Raw genomic sequence first — 26,678 nt, 5'->3', positions numbered from 1 at the left:
TTGCATTTCTAAATTGAGTGGAAGGCTGTATTTCAAGGGAAAAAAAAAAAATCAAAATGCCTCTGCTATTAAATACGGCAAAGTCCTTTTTGCTTTAATCTCTGACAGTATGTCAGAAGCTTTATTAAACATCTGGAATTAGGTTGCTCTTTAGAACACCTTTATGGAGCAGAAATAACAGCCTCAGTGCTTATAATAGAACAGAATGCAGCCGCTGCTCCATTTATGCATTTCGTTAATGCTTTTTATTTTAGTAACCTTACTTCTGATTATAGACTCCCTCATTACTGCTCTCAGCAGAAACAACGGATGCCTGTCTCTCGACCTCCGCGTTTCCAACAAAACTTGAGAGCGTAAATCTCCCGACCCCCTGGCTGCCTGGTGGCTTCTCTCCCAGTGCAAGCTGCGGCTGAGAAACGCACGCACACGCCAGCCCCCTGCGCCCTGTCACTTTCTCTAGCTGCGTTGTCTTCCTGGCCTGCGTTACTAAGAACTGACACTGCCCTTCAGAGCCAACTCAGGGCAGCCTGCTGCTCTTTAGAAAGCTGAGCACCAACCAAAGGCAGCATGGGTCTTGCTTTTACTTTCTTCTTGTTGTTGCATAATGGAGTTTATACAATTATGTCGTGGCATCTGATTTTGATTATCCCTTGGGTAACTGTCTTTGCCATCCACTCTCCCCTTTGGAGTACAACCGTACATTGAATCTGTAAGACTTAATTTCTACACAGAAATGCGAACAGCTGTGACTTTTACATAGATCTAATGCTTAACTTCTTTTGTCAGGAAGTGAACTGATGCTGGCTTCTCTTTGTCTTATTCCAAGTTGGGTCATGTGGTTTTCCCCGCAGCCTGGGAAGGTAAGATCCCAGCATGAACACTGTGCCTTTAAAACTGGGTTCAGCAACGCCAGCCTTTCCAGATGTTCCTAAGATGGTCTTAATGAGCCCTTAAGAGACACGCACAGGGAAAATCTCTGTAGTTGGAAGGCCCACTTATGTATCATTACCATTTAAGTATAGTTTACATATACTGGAAATATTACTTACAAGAAAAAAGTAACATCAATTTTGTGTATAAATACTTTATATATGTATTATACACATATTATCTCTAAGAGGTGATGTAAAATATACATATATTTTTTTGTTTGAGACCGAGTTTCATGTAGCCCAGGATAACCTCGAAGTTCACAGTATACCTGAGGCTACCCTTGAACTCTTTCTTGTTTTTTAGATTTATTCATTTTTATTTCATGTGTGCGAATTTTATCAGCGTGTCTGTGCACCGTGTGCAGTGCCTGAGGAAGCCAGAAGAGGGTGACAGATCCCCTGGAGCCGTAGTTCGGGGTGGTTGTTGACGGCCATGTGGGTTCTGGGTGTCTAACTGGGGTCCTCTGAAGAGCAGCCGGTGCCCTTCTCCACTGAGCCGTCTCCAACCGTGCCCACAAGCACACACTCACATTCACACACTCACACTCACACACACACATCACACTCACACACACACACACACACACACTCACACACATACACACACACACTCACACACTCACATGGTTCTGAACGCTGCTGTTGTAGGTGTGTGCCATCGTTGCTGGCATGCAAACTTTTAATTTAGTTTTACTTTACCTTCCAACCTTTTAGGAAATAATACACTTTATTTTGGGGGCGGGGGTGACTTTCAGAATTTTCTCTCTGATCACATTGTTTGAGATAAGCAAAATGGGAAAGACAGAGAGAGAGCAAAACTTGAATGAATTACTTTGTTAGCGTGTGGGGAAAGACACCATCATGAAGGCTAACACAGCACGGCTTTGTCTTGGGCTCGGGTGAAGAACGTACTGTCGGTGCTCCTCCCTTAGGGTTCACGGGCAGACCAGCCTGGGCACACTCAGGAGTCCTCAACGGTGCAAATGCCACACATTTGACATAAACAGCTATTTTTCCAAGAATGGATATTAGCTACGTCTCTGTAGGCAGAGTCAAGCTAGCAAATGCTTAATGCATTTGTGGCAGCAGGTAAAGAAAGAGGCAAAGGTTGCCAGGGCTCATCTCGGCCTGTACGTAGCTGGTTGGCATCTTGCAGGATTTGGCCGTGTATTTGTGTATCAGATAGTCTTGGACTACGTGGGTGCAAGCCACGTCATCAGTGTATTTTCTTGAACTCTTTGATTGTCATAGAATGTTGATGGAGTGGGGTCAGCTCTGGGCCCACACTGTTAGGATTTTTCCTTCTAGGGTAACTGTGTCCGAGTGAAATGATGTCGTGTTGAGTCTCGGCGAGTCTTTTACGTATGACACGTGTGTCTTGTGTCTGGGAAGTAGCACGTCTCTTGGCTACCATGCTCCTAGTTTGTCTGTTTGTTTTCCTGGAGTCTGGCATTGGTGTAAACATGGCTTTTGGGTTGTTTAATAATTTACTAGTTTTATTTTATGTGCACTGGTGTTTGCCTTCTTGTATGTCTGTGTGAGGGTATCAGATCCTCTGGAACTGGAGGTACAGACAGTTGTGAGCTGCCATGTGGGTGCTGGGAATTGAACCCGGGTCCTCTAGAACAGCCAGTGCTCTTAACCCCTGAGCCATCTCTCCAGCCCCTGAACATGGCTTTTATAAAGAGACTTCTTGCATTCCTCTTTCACCTGGACAGTGTTGTGTTTTCCTATAGCACTGCTAGATGTCTTGTTTGATTATGAATATAAATAAAATAATTAGGGCCAGAGTTCGTCTTTGACTTTAGGTTTTAAAGCTTAAGTGATGTACGCAGCGAGCATGACAAGAGGGTCAGAAAGCTAGCTTCTTCTAACCGCAAGTCCAGCATTTTTTTTTTAACACAGCTGCATCTGTTCATGATCTTTCAGTTTGTGTTTTGTTTTGAGAGGGAGTCACCACAAAAATCCCGGACTGGCCTCAGACTCATGCTAATCCTCCTGTCTCGGTCTCACAAAGGTCCAAGTTTGCTTCCTTTACTCTTGCTAAAGGCCGTCGATATCATAACAACTTTCCCCAGATGAACTTTTCTTGTGTCCATTGCACTGACTGTGGCTTCTGTGCTGCCTGTGAAACTCTGTGGACCCTGAGCCTGGGAGGTCCTCATGTCCCTGGGCGTTTGCAGCCAGCCTTGTATTAATCGCCAGTTCCAGGAAAGTGTGTTAGCCCTTGGTGTTCATCAGGTTAGATGGCACAGCCTTTCGGTACGCAGTGGCCGAGTACCGAAGCCCGGGAGCACTTCAGCAGAGTGACTGACATACAGATGGGCTGCTCAGCTCTGGGACGTTGACCTTCCTCTCACGCTCATGAGAGCACTACTCCCAGCCCGCTGTGTCCCCGCTCCACTCTGCCCGGCTGGTATTTGCTTGAAGTTTAACCTTTATGTCATAACCGAAGCCAGAACATTTTCCTAAGTTAGCTGTAGCTTTCAGAGAAGACTTCTTACGCACAGCACTGGGCAGGCAGTGTTCCCTTGTTTGTGTGGCAAATATCTGGAAAACCAGAATTCACTTGTAGGTTAGCCAAGAAGTACAACGTGTCTCTGCCTTTCTCTGATTTAATGAGGTGAAGAACAACAAAATGTTTTTGATGTTATTTTGCTTAAATTTTCCATCAGTGTTTTACTTCCTCCCCAGAGGCGGATGGAGGAGGACTCTGTTGAGTGCTCCCCTCTGGTGCCTTTCTCTGCTTGCTTCAATCCTGATGTGATCACTGAACTTTACGCCATTCCTGGACTATCCTGGCTTTTCCGCAGTCGCTCCTCTGTAAGGCACACGCGTTAACCGAGTTCTATTTAGATACAAACAGAATCTTAAGGAAATCGTGGGAGAGCTCTCATCGGTATTTCCGTGCCTCTAGAACAGCTCTTGTTACTGGACTTAGAGCAGGGTTTATCCTGTGGGAAGCTACCTCTTCCTGGCTTCACTTTGCCCTGTGTGTGCTGGGCTGCTTTCTAGGGTAGAGTCCCATCAACCTCTCCACCCACCACTCTTTCAGCTAAGAATTTCTTCCCTGACTCCAGACAGGGAAGCGCATAAGATTGGAACACACACCAAGAATTTACTAATAAGAACATTTAAAAAAAAATAATTGAGTTATTTGTCCCTGATGTCAGTCATGCTTATTAGTGAGGGAAGCAAATTGGCACGCTGGACGCCGAATGCCATGACGCCTGCAGCACTGTCAGGAGCCGATGGGGATTTTGTGATCCTCTTTCACCACCAGGATGTGGAGCACAGAGCAGTGGAAGCACACTTAGGGCCACTTCAGAACCGCTGGAACCGCTGCCCTAGTCTCAAGCCAAATTCATTTCAATATCTTTATTTAAAAGATACCAATTTAGATAGTAATTTTAAATTCAAATGTCTTAACAATATAACCCAAGTATCTGCTGTTTCAATCCTTTCGTGTTCAGGAATGACAGGAGGAAAACGGCAAAGCCTTCGTTTCCCGTTATTAACCCTGTACGCACAGTAGCTGCAGGTCACAGCAGACAGTGGCCGGAAGTCTGAGCTGAGGTGTAGCACGCAGCCTCCATCCATCGGAGTGTGTGGCTACAGGCACAGCGACGTGTGTGCTGTGTGTTCAGAACAAAGCTGCAGCTACGTGCTGTCACGCACGAGATGAGCCCTGCCACAGCCCCCAGGGCCTCAGCCTAGCTGCGAATGGTGTTTGGGCTTTGCATATTCCGATAGCCTGTATTGCTGCAAATTTATCATAACCCCTACACACTGTTACATGACCTCATATAAGATTATGAACCATGGTTCATGACGCTACATCCTAAGGAATAATGTGTGTGTGTATGTGTGTCTGTCTTTCTGTTGGTCAGTCAGTCGGTCGGTCAGTTGGTCCTAAGAAGTGGAAAGTAAAACTAAAAAAAAAACAAAATGAATTTTCATTTATATTTTATCTTCTCATGTGTATTTAATTGAGTCTGTGGGAATAATAATCATATTTCCGTGTTTTATTCTTTTATTTATTTTATATATATGAGTGATTCATCTGCATGTCTGTCTGCACCATGCGTGTGCCTGGTACCTGCAGAGAACAGAAGAAGGCGCGAGATCCTCGGGGATTGTAGGGTGGTTGTGAGCCTCCGTGTGGGTACTGAGAATTGAACCCGGGACCTCTGGAAGAGCAAGCAACCAGTGTTCCTAACCGCTAAGCCTTCTCTCCAGCCCCAAGGAAAAAAATTAGTATTTTAACATTTATACTATAAACAATAATGAGTTTTTCCTGAAACTATCCTTCACTTGGTGTTTTATACCCTGTCCTTATTTTCCCTGTCCTTGTCTCCACAAACCAGTCTTTGCAGTGGCTTGAGACCCACTGTGTGCCTAAGCCCCCATGAAGCCGAGAACAGGAGCCTCCTGCCTTCATCAGGGCGGTACGCGGCTCATAAAACACCTGCCGTTTGAACACTAAAACTCGCTCTGTGCTAAGTAGCTTTTGTCTTATTTATATGTAGGCTATTAGTTACCCTATTATGTTAGTTGTTAAAACCAATCATTAGTTCACATATAATTCTCTAGGCGTGTTGTCCTTATTAGTACAACGTGGGCAGCAGAGAGAATAAATGTCTAAATGCTTGCCTAATCTAAGAAGAGGTGAGGAGGAAAATTAGCTCTGCAAAATCAACCTTTACTTTTTTTTTTTTTTGTTAAAAAAAAATAGCTTTACATCTGTATCTGTCTGTGCATGCACACTTGTTTCCATATAGCATTATTATTATAATATGTTGTAAATTTCTTACATGACTTCTTGAGTTACTTTATAATCAAATACTCAGATTAAAAAGCAAAAAACTGTTTTTTTTTTTTTTGTTTGTTTTGTTTTTTTGAAATAGAGTTTTACACTCCAGGCTGGGCTGGCCTAAAACTCATCACGTAGCCCAGGCTGGCCTTAAATTTGAGTTGATCCTCCAGCCTCAGCGTCCCAAGTACTAGGACTACAGCTGTGTGCCAGCATTCCCAGGGGAAATACTTTTTATTTTACATTCAGCTGTAACACAAGTTGCTGGATACCACACAGCATAATTCTTGTTAACGTGCATTAATCCTCTGAACATGCAAATGGGGAAAGGGCTGGCTGACTCTCCCAAAGCCTGACTCTTTGTGGTATTTTTTTTCTGCTTTGTGTTGTCTCTGGAGACACAAAGAAATGTTGTTATTCATGTAAGGTTGACGTAGTTCAAGGCGGCATTGCTGAGCAGGGAAGGAGTGTAATATTGGATAACTCTGGGTCTGGAAGAGTTGATCTTCAGGAAGAGTTCCGGTCATTTATACATCTATATAACATATGATAAAATAAATTGTAGAGGAATTTGAGTTGTATACAGACAGTTACACCACTGGAAATGTAGACTTTGAGCCCCAGTGACACACACCGGCAGTTCCAGCTACTTGGAAAGCTGAGGCAGGAGGATAACTTGAGCCAGGGGATGGAGAACAACTAGAAGAACAACATTGCAACCTTCTGCAAAGTTGGAAGGAAAAGAAACGCAGAAGGCATCAGTCTGCACTTGGAGTCTGAACACCACCCGATTCCCCTAGAACTGCACTTGGAGTCTGAACACCACCTGATTCCGAAGAACTGTAAAGGGAGGGCCCGTGGCTCTAGGGGCATCACAGCAAGCATGTGCGCTCCCCATTCACAGCCCGACACGTAGAGGCCTCTCCCTTCGCTCCGGCTGGAGACTGTTGTCCACATCCGTGCACGGAGCAGAGGTTCACTCTTTAAACTTTTATCCTGTAGGTGCATTGAGAATTACACAGGAGCTCGTTGCGAAGAGGTTTTTCTCCCAAGCTCCAGCATCCAAAGCCAAAGTAACCTGTCGGCAGCTTTCGTGGCCCTGGCGATCCTCGTCTCGCTCCTCATCGCAGCACTCTGCTTCCTGTGCAGGTAACTGAGGCAGAAACAGACCCTCGAGAGAGGAAAAGAATGAAAAAGCTGCGGTCTCTAAATAACGCAAACGCTCTTTCCTTCCTGGTGTTTCTGCAGATACTGTTTGATGTCTGGCAGTCTCTCTCTAATACAGTTTTACTAGAAACTAATCAGTCATTTTAAAAGCATCTTAAACAATTTCAGCTTGTTCTTTCTTACTGTCATCATCACTCGACTCTAAGCTAGAAGGACCCACACTCAGTAATCATGCTTAAGTCACACGAGTGTTTATTTATGTAAAGTGTTTTTCCAGTAAGCTTTGAACATGGGTTCAATCCATCATATTGTGGTAAGAAATAGAGTTTATTTCTCTAGACAGGCACTACGACTGCTTTAGCCAGAAATAGTGCATAAATATATAACAATTAAGAATTAAGCTCCATCTTAGAATCAGTGAGTGTCCTGTAAGAGGCCTAAGAAGAGAAAAGCAGCAGCCCCAGCTGGACTCCCAGTCAGTGGCGACAGCTAGCCGTCTGAGCGAGGCCCCTGGACATCCTGCTCCTTTGAGCCTTTAGTTGCCTCATATTATCTGCTGGTTGCCTGCAATCATGCAGAGGTCCCCAGGTTAAGGGGGAAAAAAAAAAACACCTTACCTGTCGACCAGTAGAACCGTGAGAGAAAAACTTTTAATCTCCTGGGTTTAGAGTAACATGTTATGAAGTATTAGATTCTTAGTATTAGGGAATTTGTTTGCCCTTCACTCTAAAACATTTGAGAAAACCGAATAATCATCTATTCTTATTCCGTCCCTCTATGCATGTTTTCCACGAAAAATATGCTCGAAAAAGATCAGCTTAACTGAGTCTAATTTCTCACTACTTGCTTTAGTGTTGGCTTGGAAATAGATTTTCATCTTCTATTGACTGGCTGTTGGGCCTTTGAGCAGTGGCCATGGGGGTCCTGAAGAATGAATGGATTAATCCTTCAATGCATAGTGGAAGATGGATTGTTGTTAGATGACTTTATTGTTAAAGTGAGCTCTGTCTGACTTGCTGGCCCTGTCTCACCGTGTGGTACCCGAGACCATAAATGACCTAGTTAGAAGGTCCTTACTGGATGCTGGGCAGCTGTCAATGCCATGTTCTTAGTGGTCTCAGCATCCAGAACCATGAGCTAAATGAGCATCTGTTCTTGGTGAATTACCCAGTCAATGGTATTTGTATAGCAACAGGAAAAGATGGATGCAGCCTTGATAGTTTAATCTCTTAAAAATAAAAACTTTCTCATTCATGGTATATAATCATTATGGTTTAGCATGGATTGGTTGTGCTAAACAGAGTCATAAGGGCTCAAAACTGCAAAGCAGCCACCATGAGTGATGTTGGTGGCCACGCCAGAGGGAAAGGAAAGCCTCAGAGGGCCTTACACACAAAAGTGTCCCAGAAGTGACACAGATACTCCGGCAGAATTCGTTTCACAGGTCTATTCGATTACAAAGAGCCTTTGTCAGTGCAGCTCACCCTTCTGGTGTCAGGTCTCACATAGTGACTCCGCCCACAGAGCTTCAATGTGGGAACACTGTCTGCAACCAGATTCCTTTATTCCACTCTGAATTTGTAAAGGGAGCGGGACGTTATATCTCAGCTGTGCTGAGTCCTATTGAATGATGACGTTTTCATAAAAGAGCAAAGCACAGTTGCTCTACAGACTGGAGGCAGAATTCAGAAATGTTCTGATTAAACCTAGATGTGGTGGTTTTTGTTTGCAGCTCTTGAGAGGCTGAGGCGGAAAGATTGCTGTTAGTCACGGCCAGCCTGGGTTACATAATGAGTTTCAGGCCAGCCTGGGTGATTTCTAGAGTGAGGCCCTGGTCACAGAGAAGAACATTTCAACCTGAGGTGCCCTCTATCATGCTAAGGGATCACTTTTGGCCCAGCCACAGCTGTTTGCGCCTAGAATCCTAACACTTGGGAGGCTGATACAGGAGGATTGCTGTGAGTTCCAGGCAAGCCTGCCTACCAGGGCAAACCCTCCCTCCAAAATAAGCCCCAAAGCCTGATCTTTAGGGTATAAAGTATAGGCATATAGGCATGAGGAGCAGAAGACCATGTAAGAATGGTTGTTGTTAACTTAAAAAGAAACCTCTAAAGCCAGGAGAGGCAGCCACGTGGCGGTGGTCCAGGGCTAGCCTCCACCACGTACAGAGAGCCTGCCTCAAAAGCAAGCACAAAAAGAAAGAAATCACAAATGTAAAGTGGATTTTTTTCATCCTGAGCTCACAGTATTTCTGAGGTCTAGTGGGGGAAAGGTTAAGAGTATAAAGTGGTGCAGACTGTACACAGCCTCCACTGATTGACAGAAACAAGGACAAATCAGCTCTCGGAGCGCCCACTGTCCTCCTCTACCTTAAAGGGCCCTCACAGCTTGGAGGAAGAGAGGCGCCAATTAGAACAAGCACTCTAAGTCCACGCATCTTAGAAAAAGCGGATAATGGTCTCATCTGGTTATAACCATGTCTTCCGACATAGTGTGCCAAAGGGAAGATCAGCCGGTTAATTCATTATTCACTGTACTGCCAATTGGGAAGCAGAATGTTCATTTGCTGCTGATTGGTTGTTAAACTACTTTGTGTGACAGTAGCCCTGATGATCTAGATTTGGCTGCAGTGACTCTGAGCTTTCAGTGGCTTAAATGCATTCTCCAAACTTCATGCTACAACTAAGAGTAGAATCAGATTATTCAAAATATTTGTTTGTGGGGAGAATCAAGCCATGATATCAAATAAGTCTGTTTAATATGTATGAAAAGCTGAAGGGACAGCTCAGTGGTTAAGAGCACTTGTCGCTTTTACAGAGAAACTGGGTTTGATTTCAAGCACCCACATGGTGGTTCCCAACCATCTAAAACTCTAGTCACAGGGGGTCTGGTCTCTCTTCCGAACCCCTCAGGCACCAGGCATGCACATGATGCATATACATACATGCAGGCAAAACACTCACACACAAAAATTAAAATACAAAAATTTTAAATAAATAAATGATAGGTTTACAAAAGAGCAGACTTGGCAAAAGCCAATATAGAAGCTGAAAAAATAAAACTATAATTTAAAAAATTCACTATATCTTATTCAATATTTTTTAAGTTTAGTTTTTGTTTTTAAACAGATTAGAAGCAGTAAGTGGAGGAATGAAGGGAAGGGAAAGACAGAGGAGAGAGAGAAAAGAAACAAAGAACCCTGGAGGAGAGATGAAAATGGAAAAAGTATCCCAAACCTAAAAGAAAAAAAAAACTGTAAAAAATTAAGGAAAGGTCAAGAAATGTAGAAAACAGAGTGACTCTGTCTAACTCAGTTTCTCTGGGGTCGGGGATGGGGGAAAAAGACTAAGGACAGAGGCAGTACTTGAAGAGGCTAATAGCTCAGATGCGGGGAATTTTTAAGTTAGCCACAAATGCAGCAACTGTCAAGTGGGTTAAAGAATAAAGACACGGGCATAGCACAGCGTCATAAAAATCACAGAGCACCGACCCTAGGGGAACCTCACTAAAGTAGAAAAGACAGCGAGTCTTCAGGGACCCAGTGGCCGACTGGGGCCGAGGCGAGGAGGCAGCAGTGGCATTTACAGTGTGCTCAGAGTTGGTGAGCAACAATTAAAGACCTCTGTAGCAGTGAAAATGTCTTTCAAGATAACTGTAGCTATGCAGACTTAGAGCTAGTTCCCATGACTCTTCTGCCTGAGGGCCAGCGTGGACTGACTCTCCTTGCTGTGAGTGTGAGATGGAGAAATGGTGTGTAAACTTCAACCCTAAAAATATCATCTTGCGTGTTTGTAAAGTATAACATATATGTGACAGCATATGCAGCCAAGAATGACCTCGCCTGCGCATCTTCCTCACCTCCACCTCCCAGACGCTGGGATGTTGTGTGCGCTGCTGCGCCTGGCTGAGTGCTGACTCCTAACCTGCCCATAAACGTTGTTACTCACGCTTTTTGAAGTGCTCTATTTTACAAACAGTTTTCTTCCTAGCCATAAAACTTAGGCATTGGAATCCTGAACATTTAGGAAATCGACGTGAATTTAATTTAGAAGTAGCATTTGTCTTATAAAAATAATATTGCAAAATAACTTTCAGGTCAGGCTGAAAGGTGCTTGAAACCTGGGGATCTGAGTCTCCTTGTGCACGGCGGGCACTCTCCTAAGCAAGCTGTCTCCTTAGCCCCTCTCTCCACGGGGTATATAGAGACAGGCAGGTACCAACTCACTAACCATCTAGCCTAGCTGAACCAGTGAAAACCCTGCCTGTTTCAAGGGAGCAAGGCAGGAAGCAATAGAGAAAACCTGACGTCTTCCTCAGGCCTCGACTTGGGCAAATGTGTTTTACACACACACAGTGGCAGAGAGGGAGGGAGGAAGGAGAGAGAAATGTTTAATAAATGAAAAAGAATGGAAGCAAATAGTCCTCTAACAGAGCCAACTGGTGGTTTAGAGAGCTTTGACTTGAGGGCCTTTGGGGATTTCTGTAACTTAGGAAAAGATGCTACTTGAGAGAAGCCAAAAACTGTTCCCCACCTCCAATGCTATAACCCCCCTCTAGAACTGGCATTGTGAGATTAGAGGCCAGCCTGCTTTTAGAAAATGCCATTTTCCTTTGGCTAGATGATGTGAATTCATTTCCACTAAACGTAAGTTAACACATTGGGACTGACATATTAGGGGGAAAAAGCAAAGCAACTTTTCACATTGCAATATTCATTTTAATATTTAGAGTAGTTTTCAAAGTCCACACAGTCACAAATTATAACCTGTATAAGGTTATAATCAGATGATCCAGAGCTGATGGAGCGTGGGCTCTAAATGATGTTTTTATTGTCGTGAATTAGAGTTGCTCACTAAAGTCACCCCATGTCGCATAAACAGGTCTACAATGGTGGGGTGTCACCTCTTTACAGGAACGCCACCCTGAGTCACAGCACCAGTCCCTGCTGGAGGGTCAGCTCAGCAGCAGCCAGAGTGTCGCTGCTGCCTCCTCAGGCAGGTTGGCTAAAGCGGGGACACAGCATCAGGGCAGCCCTGTGAGTTTAGGCAGCGCTAGAGAGAGAATGAGCTCCTAAATACTCAAGCAGAATTCTCTTTCTGATTCTTCTGATGTGTTTTCCAGGTACCCGTTTTCCATTTGATTTTGTTTTTTTTCTCTCCTCTTTGATGCCAGGAAGAGCCACCTTCAGAGAGCCAGTTCAGTGCAGTGTGAGATCAGCCTGGCAGAGACCAGCAATACCAGTACCCACCACAGTGAGTAAATTCTGAACTGGGTGTGTAGAGGCACAGGGGAGACCTTTGCCATTTATGTGTATGAATTTGTGTTCACAGACATTCAAAAAAAGGGTGAGCCTACAAATTTTTCCATGGATTTTGTGCTAATCGTTTTTCACATGAGAATAAATTTATTTGTTTGTTTTTATGTTTCTCAAGACAGGATTTCTCTGTATACAAGAGAAGTCCGAGGACTCTCTGTAGTGCAGGCTTGCTTTAGAAATCTGCCTGCCTCTGCCTCCTGGGTGTTGGGATTAAAGGTGTGAGCCACCACTGCCCAGTGGATCAATTTATTTTCAGTGTGACAGAAGTAATATTTTTCCCTAAATAAGTATGTGAAGTTATCTGAATTTCAACACTTGAAGCAATGCCCTCAGCTGTGCTGTGTTAAGGCAGACCTGAGGGACAGGGTTCCAGAAATGTTCTGATGTGGGTTGTGCTGGGAGGCGGGGGCAGCGGGGAGCGAGAGGCTGGGAAAACTACAGACAAGCCAGTGTTTACAGGCTGTCTTGAGAGTTCTGGCAAAGCAGACAGCAAGCACCCTTTCTCTTACTTGAAAACAATGAAAAGTGGACAAACATGCTAGGGCCTGGTGTCACAGTCCTATAATCCTACTGTGGGAAACACAGGGACAGGAGGACCTCTGGGTTTAGCTGGCATATAATCTTGATGAATTAGATCCAGGCTCAGCAGGGTGGTCCTGTTTCAAAATCAACTAATGGTAAAGGAGGAACAAAAGGACAGGAATTAGCAATATCAACAACAAAAGTTAGGGTAGCATTACTATCAATACTGCAGACAGGACAATAATTTAGAATAAATTTAATAATTTAGATCTGGCATAATCTAGATTAAATAGACAAATTCTTCAAAGAAGGGAACTATGAAGCAGAGGTGCCTTGAGGGGCGGGGGACCCAGCTCATGTGTAGGCCTGCCTAGCCAGCAAGACGCCCTGCTTCTGTCCTCAGCACCACAGAAAGCCAGGCAGCCTTCTATGCACTTACAGTATCAGTCCTGCACAAGGAATACAGACAAGAAGATCAGACATGCAAGGATATCCTCAGCTACAGTGAACCCAACCTGGGCTACATGGAGCCCTGTTTTCAAAAAATATATACCTGGAAAGTAATATTTAAAAAGTTAAAAAAAATTTAAGATACTTCAAATAGTTCTATATCTATTGAGTTGAATTTGTATAGGAACTTTTCTTCAATAACAGTCCAGGCCTAAATAGCTGAACTGATACCAAATATCCAATGAAGAAATAGGTATATTCTATATAAACTCATTTAGAAATACTGAAGAGAATACAGAATATGAGACAAGATGGTAGTTTAGTGATGTTGCAAGATTATTAGTATTAAAAGGTAAAGTATATTTCCATATATTAGAAACTGCTAGATATAGAAACTTTAAAGACAGCTGGGGGTGGTGACGCACACATTTAAGCCCAGCACTCTGGGAGGCAGAGGCAGGAGGATCACTGTGGGTTCAAGGCCAGCCTGGTCTACAAAGCAAGTCCAGGACAGCAAAGGCTACACAGAGAAACCCTATCTCAAAAAACCAAAAGAAAAAAAAAAAAAAGAAACTTTTAAAGCAAGACATCATTTGTAACAGGGTCTCAGTGCACAGGGTGAAGCTAAGAGAAGCCATGAAAGACCCTGGGGGGCTGAGAGAAAATGGCCTCAGAGGCTCGTGGTTTTGAATACATGGTCCAAAGGTGGTGGGACTTCTTGGGAAGGACTAGGAGGGGCGGCCTTGTTGGAGGAGGTGTGTCCCTGGGTGTGGACCTGGAGGGTTTAAGGACCATGCCATTCCCAATGTGCTCTCTGCTTCCTGCTTGTGGATCGAGATATGAACTCTCAGCTTATGTCTGCAGCTTGTTGCCAAGCTTCCTGCCATGTTGGATTCTTAAACCTCAGGAACCATAAGCCAAACAAATCCTGATTACCAGCCAAACGAACCCTTCCTTCTGCGTGTTACCTTGTCCACGGTATTTTTATCACATTAGAAGAACAGTGACTAATACAGCTGTGCCTGATGAAATCTGCAATAGTGCTAAGAAAAGAGAGAGAGAGAGAGAGAGAGAGAGAGAGAGAGAGAGAGAGAGCCAGCTAATTGCGGGGATTGCTGCATTGAGGGGTTTGGAAGCATAATATTGAGATGTCCGTTCTCTTCAGTATGAATTTGCGCAGAGACGGGTGCCGTCCCAATAAATCTCCTGCAGGTGTTTTTGTGGTAACTGACAGGGTGACTATAGCACACCCCTGGGAACACCAAGGGCCTGGAATAGGAAAGCAGTGATGAAACAGCACACTGTAGGGTCTAAACGACACAACTTGCTTATTGTAAAACTACCATAGTCAAGACAGCAGGGTACTGGCATGAAGGATGAAGGATCTAGACATGGCTCCCAGACAGCCTCTAACAGGCTGCTGGGACACTCACATAGCCACAGGCAAGCAGGAATAAATTCATTTTTTTCCATATTAAAAAAAATAACCAAGATGCCTATGAATGTAAAAACTAAGATAAATCTCTTAGGAGAAAGCGTCTATGCCCTAAGATTAGGCAAAGACAGAATATGAAAGCACAGTTGGCAAACTGCTTGATATACTGGGCTGCATACAAATGATCCCCATGCTTCAAGGTACCCCACTGTGAAGCTGAATCAAGTATCTGACGGGCAGGTAGTACAAAAACTCACTCAGCTGAAGGGTCTCAGCTCAGTAACAGAAAACAACTAAAGCCAAAGTGCAGCTGTTTTACCGAAGACAATACACAAGTAGCCAATAAGCAGGTGAAATATACTTGACATTGACGTTCATTAAAAGCCACAGTAAAATGCCAGCCAACACGGTGACTCTGCCACGATTCTTAAGTCTGGGGGATCTGGGAAAGTGCAGCCATTGCTGCTGCGGCTATACAATGGTGTGGGCAGTTTACCCCTTTGATCCTAAGATCCTTTGGGATCTTAGAGGGGTACAGATGACTCACAGGCCTGCCCTCAGCCCTTGCTCTCTCTGAGTCTCAGTTGGCCGCAGAACTGGTGCAAACCTGGGCTCAGAGCGCCACCTAGTGGTATGTCAGACAACATTCAGGCAATAAGGCTCTGACCAGCCAGACTCTGGGAAGGTTAATGCCCATGAGGATGCTGCCGTCTAGAAAGGACGGCCCATTTTGCTGCAGTCTGGCACACGGAACAGTTAAGCGGCATCCTACCGCAAGATGGAGCTTGCAGGACTCAGGAGGCTAATCCTACTATAGGAGAGAACCGAAGGGGCAGGGTGCGATAGATCAAAGGGGACAAATGTGAGCAACATGCAGTGACCTAGGTGCATGAAAACGCCATAGTGAAAACTATTATTTTAATAGCAACCTTAAGCTAACAACAAGAAATAGTCCGGAATAAACAACCTGTAACGAATAAAAACAGCCCAATTAGAAAAAACTGGCAGAGGATTTCCTCAGAAATTTCTTCAAGAGCCTGTGAAATGTTGAGCATCTATGGCCTCTGGAAACATAAAAAGGAGAGTGTGGACCCCTCACACATTAGGAGTGGGTATGTGTTGGCAGCACACGCCTTAATCCCAGCCCCCTGGGGGGGGGCAGAGGCAGGAGGATTGCTCTGAGTTTGAGGCCAGCCTGGTCTACAAAGTGAGTCCAGGACAGACAAGGCTACAGAGAGAAACCCGTCTTGAAAAAACATGAGGAGAGAGAGAGAGAGAGAGAGAGAGAGAGAGAGAGAGAGAGAGAGAGACCATGTGTTGGCAAGGATGAATACAAGCTGGAGCCCTTGATGTGCTGTCATAATATAACATGTTATAGTCACCCTGAGAAACAGTATTGTAAGTCTCAAGCAGAACCACAGAATCACCATTTATCCAGCAGTTGACTACTGGGAGTTTACACGCTTGAACAAATATCTGTACGCCCACACTCACAGAAGCTGCATTCACAACAGTCAAAAGGTGGAAAACAACTGATATGTGAATGGATAAAATAAATGGATGCATACAGATGGAACATTAGTTATCCTTAAAAGGGAGTGTAATTCTGATACTATAATGTGAATGAACTCTGAAGATGTTATGCTAAGTGAAAAAGCCAGCCTCAAAAGTAAACACTGTACCTCTGCTGAAATGAGATCCTAGAGCGATCAAGTGCATTGCCAGGGACTGTGGAGGGAGTTCTTGTTTAACGTGTAGAGTTTTAATTTGAAATAACAAAAAGTTTCTAGAGGTGAAGTCTATTCCTATGATGTGACTGTACCTAATGTCACTGAACTTGACAATGGCTAAAATGGCAAATCCTGTTATTTAGTTCCCAGTGAAGTCAGCCAGAGTGGAAGACATTGATAATTAAGGACGACATCATGCGATGCCCTGAGCTTTCATATGCTCAAGGTGATCACAGTCTCACAGCGCTAAGGAAACGTGTCACTTGCTGCGTAGCTTAGTGGCAGCTCTAATTAATGGCTTGTGTCGGCCCTTGTTTCCTCTAGAGTGTTACTGTCTAGAGTCACACTCCGTGGTAAAGTGCTCAACAGCGAACCAACCAAAGTGCTCAAAGAAAATGGCAGGGTTTTATTAGTGTGCTGTCAGCTGGAAAGGTTAACACAAACAGGGACCGATTCTAGCGGTGTGTGTGTGTGTGTGTGTGTGTGTGTGTGTGTGTAAACGGCACTCTGCCGTGAGCCCTGACCATGCTCTCTCTCACATCCCTCAAGATACAGTTTCCCAGAGTAGTTGACGGGTCAGTAAACTCAGTGACTGCTTTTTATAACCCATGTGCAGAGAAAACACATTTTCCCCTTTCCTATTTGCAAAGACACATTTGTGAAAAGAAAACGGGTTTTGGAGAGCTGGCTCTGTGGCTAAAAGTGCACACTGCTCACCTGTTTTGGACAGCTCACACCCCCTGTAACTCCAGCTCCAGGAGGGTCCTCTAACCTCATAGATGTACAATCCCTCCCATGCCACATACACATCGTTTTAAAAAAATATTAAGAAGAATAGGATGTGATCTTACAGACTTTGCTTACACAAAATATACCCTACTCTGAAAGGAGCTTTAAATTTTAACTATTTTTTTTCTTTATATATTAGTTAGGTTTTTGTTTATTTTCTGAGATTAAGTTGTACTCCACAGCTCAGGATGCCCTGGAACTTACTGACCCGAGCTTCCTCAAGCTTGAAACAGTCCTATTACCTCCGCCCCCCCAAATGCTGGTGTTAACGGGTATGAGCCCCCACACTTCAGTGAAACGAGTATTTTTGTTTCGTTTTTTCAAGACAAGGTTTCTCTGTGTAGCCTTGGCTGTCCTGGACTCACTTTGTAGACCAGGCTGCTCCCAGAGATCTGCCTGCCTTTGCCTCCCTGGGTGCTGGGATTAGAGGCATGTGCCACAACGCCTGGCTGAAATGAATTTTTTTTTTTTTTTAATGGAGAAAAAAGACCATGAGGCTATACATATAATGACAACCAAAAGCCAGGCTAGGTTAAGTATCAGCTTACAGAGTTAGCAAAATTAGGCAGTCTCCCTCCTCCTCCCCAGGCCAAATAGCGTTCATATATAAGGCCATAACATAGCAAAGGAAATGAGATGTGTGATATAAAAGCTGGACTCTGAAATGTGCCTGTTACAGACAGTGGAAGGCGCTCAACAGCCACAGCTCAGACCTGGGTTTTGAAAGTTAGAAAGTTCAGAGGCCATGTTCAACCGTAGTGATAGTGATGTCACTGGTCCCGATTGATGTTCCCCATTGCACGTGGCCTTCCACGGGTCCTTGGGGCTGTCTGGCCAGTGCAGCGTTGTCCCCAGGATTCTCCCACCCTTGTGTTTAACAGTTTTCCCATGTTTGGCATCTGCTGCTGTCTTTGTGGTCAGCGATCGCCCCGGCGCTCTTCCCCGGACCCAGCCCTTGGTAATTGTGAATATTTCAGGAGGAGCATTAAGCTGTTAGGACTTTAGGCAGCAGCAGAAGGGCAGGAAAGCAGAGGCAGGCCCTTGAGAGACTAGAATGAGCATGCTGAGGGTGTGCACAGGGGTTGTGGGGCAGGGGCTGTGGGTGTGGATGAGTTCACCTCAAGTCTTCAAGTCTTCGGCCACAAGCAGAGCTGTGCTTTTGTGTGTGCAGGTAAGAGGGTAGGTATGTGTGTGTATGGGTGTGTGTGTGTATGCAGGTAAGAGGGTAGGTAGGTGTGTGTGTGTATGTGTGTGTGTATACATGTATGTGAGTGCACAGTCCGATGTCTGTCTTCCCACAGGTCACAGAGAACACTGAAGACACACCCAGCGCAGAGCATTATTGCCATCAGCTTACCCAGGCAGAAAGTGAACCTTACGAGGAGAGAAGGTAACACTCTAGTTTCCCTTTCCTTAGACATGAGGTTTGGTAACCAGTCCTGTCTGAGCCAGCCTGTTTAGGGGAGGGGAAGTGGTGCACTCTGCAAGGGGTTACGGCCCAACCCTCTTTCCAGCAGTGATGGGTACAATCAAACCAGGCAGAACTCCTGAGCAGTGTCTGAAGTAAGGAAAAAGATGAAAATGCGTTCAGTGCAAGGAGTAGCTGCTTTAGAGCATTACAAAACACCTCACTTCCACTCTTGGCTACTAAATGAAAAAAGAAATTTAAAAGGCAGGACATTTGAGTGTTCCTGGGTAGGGTGGAGGAGGTTTATTGTAGATCTGTAGGAGAGCACAGCCAGAGGCAGGAACAACTGGGAGAGTCCAGAGTGGATGGGAGCAGACTGAGCTGGGTCACGTGAGGAGAGGAGGTAGGGAGGAGGGAGAGCCAGCCCAAAAGGCCTGGAGGGCAAAGAGAAGACCCAAAGACCAAAAAAGCTCGGTATTCGAAATGGTTGGAGTATATAGGGAAGGGCAGCTGGAGGAAGGGCAGCCCAGCCCCCAGGCTGGAGAAGTTTAGGGAAGGGGTGTGTATACCAGCCCCACCCTGTAACAGGGAAAGACTGGGGAATTCTGGGGGAATCTGGCAGCCAGGTCTTTGATATGTTAAATAAGAACCTTGGCCATTTGTCCCAGGGTTTGAGACCTGGAAATTTAAGTCTGAGAGGAGGGAACCTGAATTGAGAAAATGCCTACAGAGAATCAAGGTGTATGCAAATACAGACTGCAGAGCTACACAGCCATTTCATGTGCTGACTGAGAAAAGCATCCTTTGATGGCTACTGCGAAGACCAGAAGAAACTTAGGAGCGTTGTGTCTCTACAGGTTTTACTATCTTAGGGTGACGATTGCTGTGGTGAAACACCATGACCAAAAGCAGCTTGTGGAGGAAAGGGGTTATTTGGCTTCCACATCCTGGGTCACAGTCCCTTGTGGGAAGGAAGCTAAAGCAGGGATTCAAGCCAGCTGGGAACCTGGAGGCAGTGGCTGACACAGAGGTTGTTCCAAAAGACCAGCAATAAACGGACTCCGCTGTAAATACATGAGGTTCTTTTTATTACAAATTACAAGCTGCAGCTTGGGCTCACACCCCCCACCGCTGAAGTGGTGAGAGCTGCGAGCCCTGTGTTCAGGTTAGTTGGGTGATTCTGGTCCCTCCCAGCATGCCCAAGGCAGGGGCAATTCCTGCCTGGCAATAGATGGTCAAAATGCTACATTTTGAATTGATTGGCTATATTGGCTATAATGGTCCCCAGACCATTAATGACCTGGTGTCCCTCCCTAGGGGGATGGGCCAGTTTCCTAGCAACTGTATCTCTACTGGGTGGGGAAAGAATGCAGTAAGGTGGTCCTTCCCCTCAGGGCAGTCCTGGACTTCTCCACCCACCTAGCTTAAATAATAGCTGCTAATTTTTAATCTTTTGGTCTCTCAAGGTCATGGGGAGGCCTGCTTACTGGCAGGTTCCTCATGGCTTGTTCGCCATACTTTCTTACAGAACCGAGCACCACCAGCGACGTCCCAGGATCCACAGCTCAGGGATGTCCCCACCCACAGGGGCTGGGCCCTCTCCTGTCAATCACTGATTAAGAAAATGCCCTGCAGGCCTGCCGACCACCAAAGCTTACCGAGGTATTTTCTCAATTGATGTGTCTGGTCCCTGCCCCACCCCCCCAGCCTCCTCCCACCCCACCCTCATCAGCCAGATGGCTCTGGCTGTGTCAAGTTGACATAAAACTAACCAGAAAATGAGTTCCTGACCTGTAATTTTTGGTGCATATTTTTGCAGAAAGCAAATTTGGTCTTCTTGGAGGCAATGCTAATTGTTAATGGTTCTCCAGCTTCCTTTACTCCTGTTGAGGTTGCACTTAAACATGGTGGGCAAGAAGCCACAGCACCTTCCAGGAGCTTCTTGTGGAGGTCTGGGACTTAGTGATGTGTTAGTCACAGCCGGGATGCAACCCTGGCCTGCCAGGCTGGCATGCTCACAGGCTTTTCCATACAGCCTCATCCAGCACTGCGTGATTGTCAGTCCACTCATCCGTCATTATTTGACAGGTCAGGAGTGTCAGGGTTTGAGGCCAGTAGACAAAGTGACCCTCATATGTCCAACTAAGCCTGCTTTAGAAGACTTCTGATTGAGAGGCAGCCCCCAACTGAGATAGTTGGACTCACTGGCCGCTTTGCTTTGCTAGTGTGAAGCTGGCACTCAGCCAATAGAAACTGAACTTTCATCTTTCTCCAAACTCATAATACGAGGCAAAATCTCCTCGTGTGCTAGTCAGCAGCAGCAAACCATCCCATGATTCCAGTCATCTCATGATCGGGCCAGTCACGGGCTCTGTGGGCCTCATGGCTAAGCTGTGCGGTTTTGGTTAGGTGAAGTGTGTACTGAACGCGCTTGAGTCGTGAATATTCTCAGCTTCTAACGGGTTTGGCTGGCTTGCTGGAGAAATCTGAGCAGACAGCCTGGCTTCCTTCTGCCCCCGCCCGCTCAGATCTTTGTGCGAAATGCTTTACACAAGCAGGTTCCACGGATGTTTGTGTTGCTAATGCTCGAAGTTTAAAGCTCCTTTTTGTTGTTCTCTGCACTTTCTATGTATTCACTATTCCAGGTCACCAGGTCTCCTCCCCCTAAGCAGCCCTGTTTCTCTCCAGCTTTCCCTCTCTGGGGCCCACTCGTGTCTTCACTTTGTGCTTTCCACACTTAACACTGCAAGCATAAACGTGGACTCAGACAGGCTTCTTTCGCGCAGTCCCAGCCATCCAAGATTCTTTTCCTTTTGTAGCTCACTGATGCATTTTCCATTTTAACAATTGGGGTTTTCTCTTGATGGTTTTTAAATTTTGCCTTTTGGTTTGTTTTTGAGAATTTCACATATTTTGTGTATGTGCACATGCTTATATACACACACTTATAATTACAAACTGCTATGGTCATTTTGTATTGCTCCTGTATGGTAAGGGCTGGCCTCTTGGGGTTAGCTAGCCTATCAGAGGGCTTATCACTGGACATCTGTTGCCTGAGTCTCTCCTAGGAGTGAGGCTTTTCAGTACTCCCCCATCCAGACTGTCTTGTCAACTGGTAGTGTCATGTTTACATTCTTGGTTAGACCATCACATTGAGATTTCTTGTGTGCAGCATCCCTGTCACAGAGAAGACACTGTCTTGCAGCAGATGTCCAATTCTGGACCACTGCCTCGCACCTCTCTATCCTCCTCCATGTTCCATGAGCCTTAGGTGTATGGGTTGTGTTGCTGATGAATCATGTGGGGCTGACCACCACACAGTCAATGGTTCTTTGCTTTTTGATCCCTTTGTGGCTTCCTAAAATAGTCTCCATCTACTGCCACAGACTTCTTTGATGAAGGGTGTCTTAGGCTTCTATTTGCTGTGAAGTAACACCATGTCATGGCAACTCTTACAAAGGAAAACACTTAATTGGGGCTGGCTTCCTGTTCAGAGGTTTAGTCCATTATCATCATGGCTGGGAGCAAGGCAGCCCGCAGGTAGACATGGTGCTGGAGAAGTTCTTCAGCAGGCAGCAGGAAGAAACTGAGACACACTGGCCAGGCTTGAGCTTTCGAGCCCACCTCCAACGACACACTTCCTTCAATAACGCCTCACCTACAACAAGGCCATGCCTCCTAGCAGTGCCATTGGGCCTATGGGGGCCATTTTCTTTCAAACCACCACAAGACGTGACATTTATTGGTAAATAAATAAATAAAGATTAAGTCCAATTAAACATCTGTTCCCCGGGACTTAAGTACTGCTATTGTACCTTTCAAGATATCTTGCCATTCTGGTCATTGTTTCGGTGTTACCGCTGGATAGGCCTCCTGACTGCTTTTCTCCGTAGCCTGCTTGCACACGTCATTCCATACTAGAGATCTAGTCCTCAGGCGGCTTCTATAGAGGGCGCTTCAGCTCAATTGTAAAAGCTTAAGATTTACTGGGAGTTACATACGGTGATGCACACCTTTAATCCCATCTTTGGGAGGCAGAGACCAGTGGATCTCTGTGATCCAGGCCAGCCTGGGCTACACAGGGAGATGTACTGCTTTAAAGCACTTTGAAGAACGTAGCTCAGCAGCATGAAATGCATTCACTTTGTGCATGGCCATCACCACTGTCACTGCCCAGAACATCCTCATCCCACACTGAACCATTGTTCTTCAAGTCCCCTTTTGTATCATCCCTAAAAACCAACAGAAAATGGAGACATAGACTCACTCTTTGTTCTTTGTAATTGGCTCATTTCGATTCGACACGTCTTCAAAGCTCATCCACACTTAGCCAAGATTCCATTCTTTTAATAAGAGCTCAATATTATTCAGTGTGTATATATTACATTCTATATACCATGCAAATATATTTTATTTCCAATTTGACTGCTGTAAACACTGATGTTACAATATATACCACCAGGGCCCCTGCTTTTATTTTGAAATACTGTACTTCAAGTAGAATTTCTGAATCTAATTGTAATTGTGCTTCATTTGACAAGAATCGTACTGTTTTCGGTAACAGTTGCACCATTTTAGAGCTTTACCAGTACTGGGGCCCAACACTTGTGTATGTTGTGTTACTCCGTGCATAGGGAAGGAAGACGAGTGAGCAGGGAGATGGAAGACACCCACCATCCTAATGGGGTGAGGTGTCCTCTCATTGGGGTTTCACTTGCATTTCCCTGGGCATTGGTATAGTTGACCATACTGCCAGTGTTTGTTAGTCATTTATATTTCTTCTTTGGAGACCTGTTTAAGTCCATGCCACTTTTAATTAGTTCTGCATTCTGGACATTAAATCCTTATTTGTGGGTTACAAATATACTTTTCAATTCTATGTATGAACTTTTTGCTCTTTAAAGATATTTTCATGCACAAAATTTTGATTAGTCTGCTTAGGTCAATTTTTGATCTCTAAAACTTGGTTAACAACTTCACACACACAAAAAAATCACTGTAAAATTCATTATCCTGATGGTCTATCCTGATATTTCCCTACTGTTCTCTTCCAAGAGTTGTGTAGTTTTTTTAGCTGCTGCTGTTAAACTTTTAGAAATTGATTTTGAGTTAATTTTCATGTATGGTATTACCTTAGATTCCAGCACTGTTTCCTGGAGGCCTGTCTGCTCCTTATTGGAAATCTTCTTGGTGCTTTTGTTTAAAGTCATTCATGCTGCAGAGGTTTCTTTTGTAAGGCTTTCGCTTCCATCAGTTTGTCTTGATGCCAGAATCACTGTTCTAGAATTAGATGACTCATCCCACTTTATTACTCAAGACTGAGCTGGCTATTCTGAGTTCCTCGAAACTGTATCTGAACTTCAGGGTGCATTTTTATGTCCAGAAAAACAAAAACAGGTAAGGTTGTGAGACTGCACTCAATCTGTAGACTGCCTGTAGGTAGTGCTAACATTTTACAATTTTCAGCCCATCAACATGGACATGTTCCATCATTTCGTAGCAGTCCCCGTATCTATCTTATTCTGTCTGAGGTAAACCTGCTCACCAGAAGAGGACTCCAGGTCTCATCTTAGATCATTGTAAGCCACCATGTGGTTGCTGGGATTTGAACTTAGGAACTTTGGAAGAGGTCCTAACCTCTTAAGCTCTAAGCCATCTCTCCAGCCCCAGTTTCTTATTCTGGATGCTGTTATAAAAAGACCTGCTCTAATGTTTGACTGTTCACTGTTAAAGTAAAGAAAGGACGCTGGTCTTCTGTGTTTACCTTGTACTGCTACTCTAAGTTTATTGGGTCTGAAAGTCTTTGTGAAATCTTTAGTTTTCTGTGTATAATATCATACAATTTGCTTCTTTCCAGTTTCAGTTTGGTGCCTTTTCTTTCAGCTGCTTAGTGGCTCTGGCCAGACCAAGCTGACTTGCAGCTGACAAGGCAAGCATCCTTGCTCCACATCTCATCCAATGGCTGGGAATTCACTGTGGGCAATTTCTTTTTTTTTTTTTCAATGCAGTTTATTCAGGAACATTGAACAATCCTCGGACCCCGGGGAAAGCCAGCCCACAGCTTAAATAGCCTCTGGGTAGCCAACCCAGGCGTGCCACGTGGGCAATGCAGATAGGTCCACATACATGGAAGCAAGCCAGATCCTCGGCCTTAGCCAAATGTGGAGTTGTTCCTGACAGAGAGCACTCACCATCGGGAAGGTGGAAGGCGGAAACCAGCTCCATCTTTAAGGCATAGCATTCTGCAGCTCTCTACAGTTCCCCCTTTTTGTTTTAGACGCATCAGGCAAGAGTAGAGGTCTGATCTCTGATATTAGAAATAAATTGGGACTTTGTACAGATGTTCATTTAGGTGTCATCACTGTGGGCAATTTCATGGTGGCTTTTATGTTGAAGTGATTTTCCTCTACTTCTGGCTAGTTGTTTTTAATTACAAAAGGATGGTTTTTACCAAATGCCTTTCCCATTTTTCCTTGAAAATACCAATACTGTGTTGGGCAGTGATTTGTCTGTCCTACAAATTCTTCATGCTGGGCTCACCTGTTTACACTCTTCCGGTTCCACCTTTCAGCTCTTTTTTCATTGTCCCTCCTTGTTCTTAGAGGCCTCTGAAAGCATCTAGTGAGGTCATTTGTTGTTAGTGTTCTTTTTTCCTTAGTGGCTTTTGTTTTTGGCTTTTCATAATTCCTTTCTCTTTGTGGACATCAATTCTGTCCCTTATTACCTTCCTGTGGATCCTGTGAGTGTATGTAAATCTCTAGTAAGCTGCACCAACTTCTCTTGCTTCCTTTTTGACTATCTGTGTTTGAACTCTCAAATCCATACCACAGCATATGTGTGGATGCCGAAGGACAACTTTCACCAGTTCTCCTCTTCTGTCATGTGGGGAGTGGATGTCAGCACCTCCACCAGGTGAGGGCCTTGCCTTGGTATCTAGGAGACAATGGAAAATGGAGCTCAGATAAAGAGCAAGCTGGGCAATTGGGGCGCTAGTTAATGGAGCCAAGATGATATTTTCCCCTGGAACACCCAGCGCTGAGGTTGTGAGCTGAGGAAGGGCAACAGTTGGGACCCCTAACTCTTCCTAACTTAGGCTGTGTCTTGGCAGCAAGCACCTTTACCTGCCAAGTCATCTTGCCAGCATCTATCTCCATTCTTGAACGAACCTCATTTCCCTGTGTGCCTGTCACTTTTCATTTTGGCTGTGTCAGTATTCTATCACTATCACCCCCCCACCCCCCCCCGATCTCGAGGTTTAGCGGTTTGCTTTTTAAACAAAAGGTCTCCCGGACCTTTTACAGGTGCTCCTTTTTGTGAGGCCCTTCATTTGACATCCTCTCCCCCTTATTCGGCAATTTATGCAGCAACCCCTGTTATGCCGGTTTCCCCCAGACTGGCTGGGTAACCCTCTGACGTGACTGGCTACTTAGAGATCGGACACAGCTCAAAGGTTGGGGGGTCAGATCTTTAGAGCATTTATGCCATTCCAAATCCTCCATACGTGTGGTTGCTTCCAAATGTTCTAACTTCACTATGTCTCCCCTCAAATAGTCAACTTTACATCTCCACCCATCTCCTCTGGACTCTCATGTGGATCCCTGCAGTTTTTATAAGCAGTGCCCACTCCCTACTAGGAGGTAAAACCCAACAAAGCTGAGCAACCAAGCACCTTGTACAAGCACTTCAGGTACCATCCAGAAAGACGACATATGTACACCCACCTACAAATCGGCTCCCTTCCACTTCATCCCTCCTTACGAGTGGGAACCGGGGCTCTGCTTTTAAGAGTCAGTCACAAGGAGGCAGAGTCGCTGAGAGCATCAGAACCTAGCTACTGTCTAAAGATGAACCTGTTTCCTAGAGCTCCCGCAAAACTGACAGTTTGCTTGTTGCCATTCCTGCTGAGAGTAGGGAATTTCTCAGTATCGTTTTGTTTGGGTCTCTCTGGTCAGTATGCTTTACTCCTGTCTGTAACTCTAGCACCAGAAGACGGTGGACAGGGTATGCATCCTGAATAAATGCAGGGAGACTGAACCCTGAGCAGGAAGAAAAACTGTTAAAACAGGGGTCTCACATGCTTTCTCAGTCTAATCATTTGCTTTTAAAACCAACACC

General features: G+C 45.0%; 1 protein-coding gene across 2 annotated transcripts in view; it reads left to right on the top strand.

Moving 5' to 3' along the window:
- Positions 1–26,678, top strand: part of Nrg4 (neuregulin 4) — a 60,147-nt gene that overhangs the window by 30,442 nt on the left and 3,027 nt on the right. Inside the window, exons 4-8 of one of the 2 annotated variants that reach the window (XM_060374203.1) lie at positions 6,748–6,894; positions 12,085–12,164; positions 18,457–18,545; positions 19,421–19,629; positions 20,092–20,225. In XM_060374203.1, coding sequence (XP_060230186.1) covers positions 6,748–6,894; positions 12,085–12,164; positions 18,457–18,473 — 244 coding nt within the window. In that variant the 3' untranslated portion in view covers positions 18,474–18,545; positions 19,421–19,629; positions 20,092–20,225. The remainder of the gene's footprint in view (positions 1–6,747; positions 6,895–12,084; positions 12,165–18,456; positions 18,546–19,420; positions 19,630–20,091; positions 20,226–26,678) is intronic. The other variant, XM_021642953.2, reaches the window with a different exon arrangement.

The sequence above is a fragment of the Meriones unguiculatus genome, chromosome 1 (genome assembly GCF_030254825.1).
Source record: "Meriones unguiculatus strain TT.TT164.6M chromosome 1, Bangor_MerUng_6.1, whole genome shotgun sequence".
Classification (NCBI taxonomy): Eukaryota; Metazoa; Chordata; class Mammalia; order Rodentia; family Muridae; genus Meriones; species Meriones unguiculatus.
Note: the sequence above shows the minus strand (reverse complement) of the source record. Positions and strands in the feature narration are given on the sequence as shown.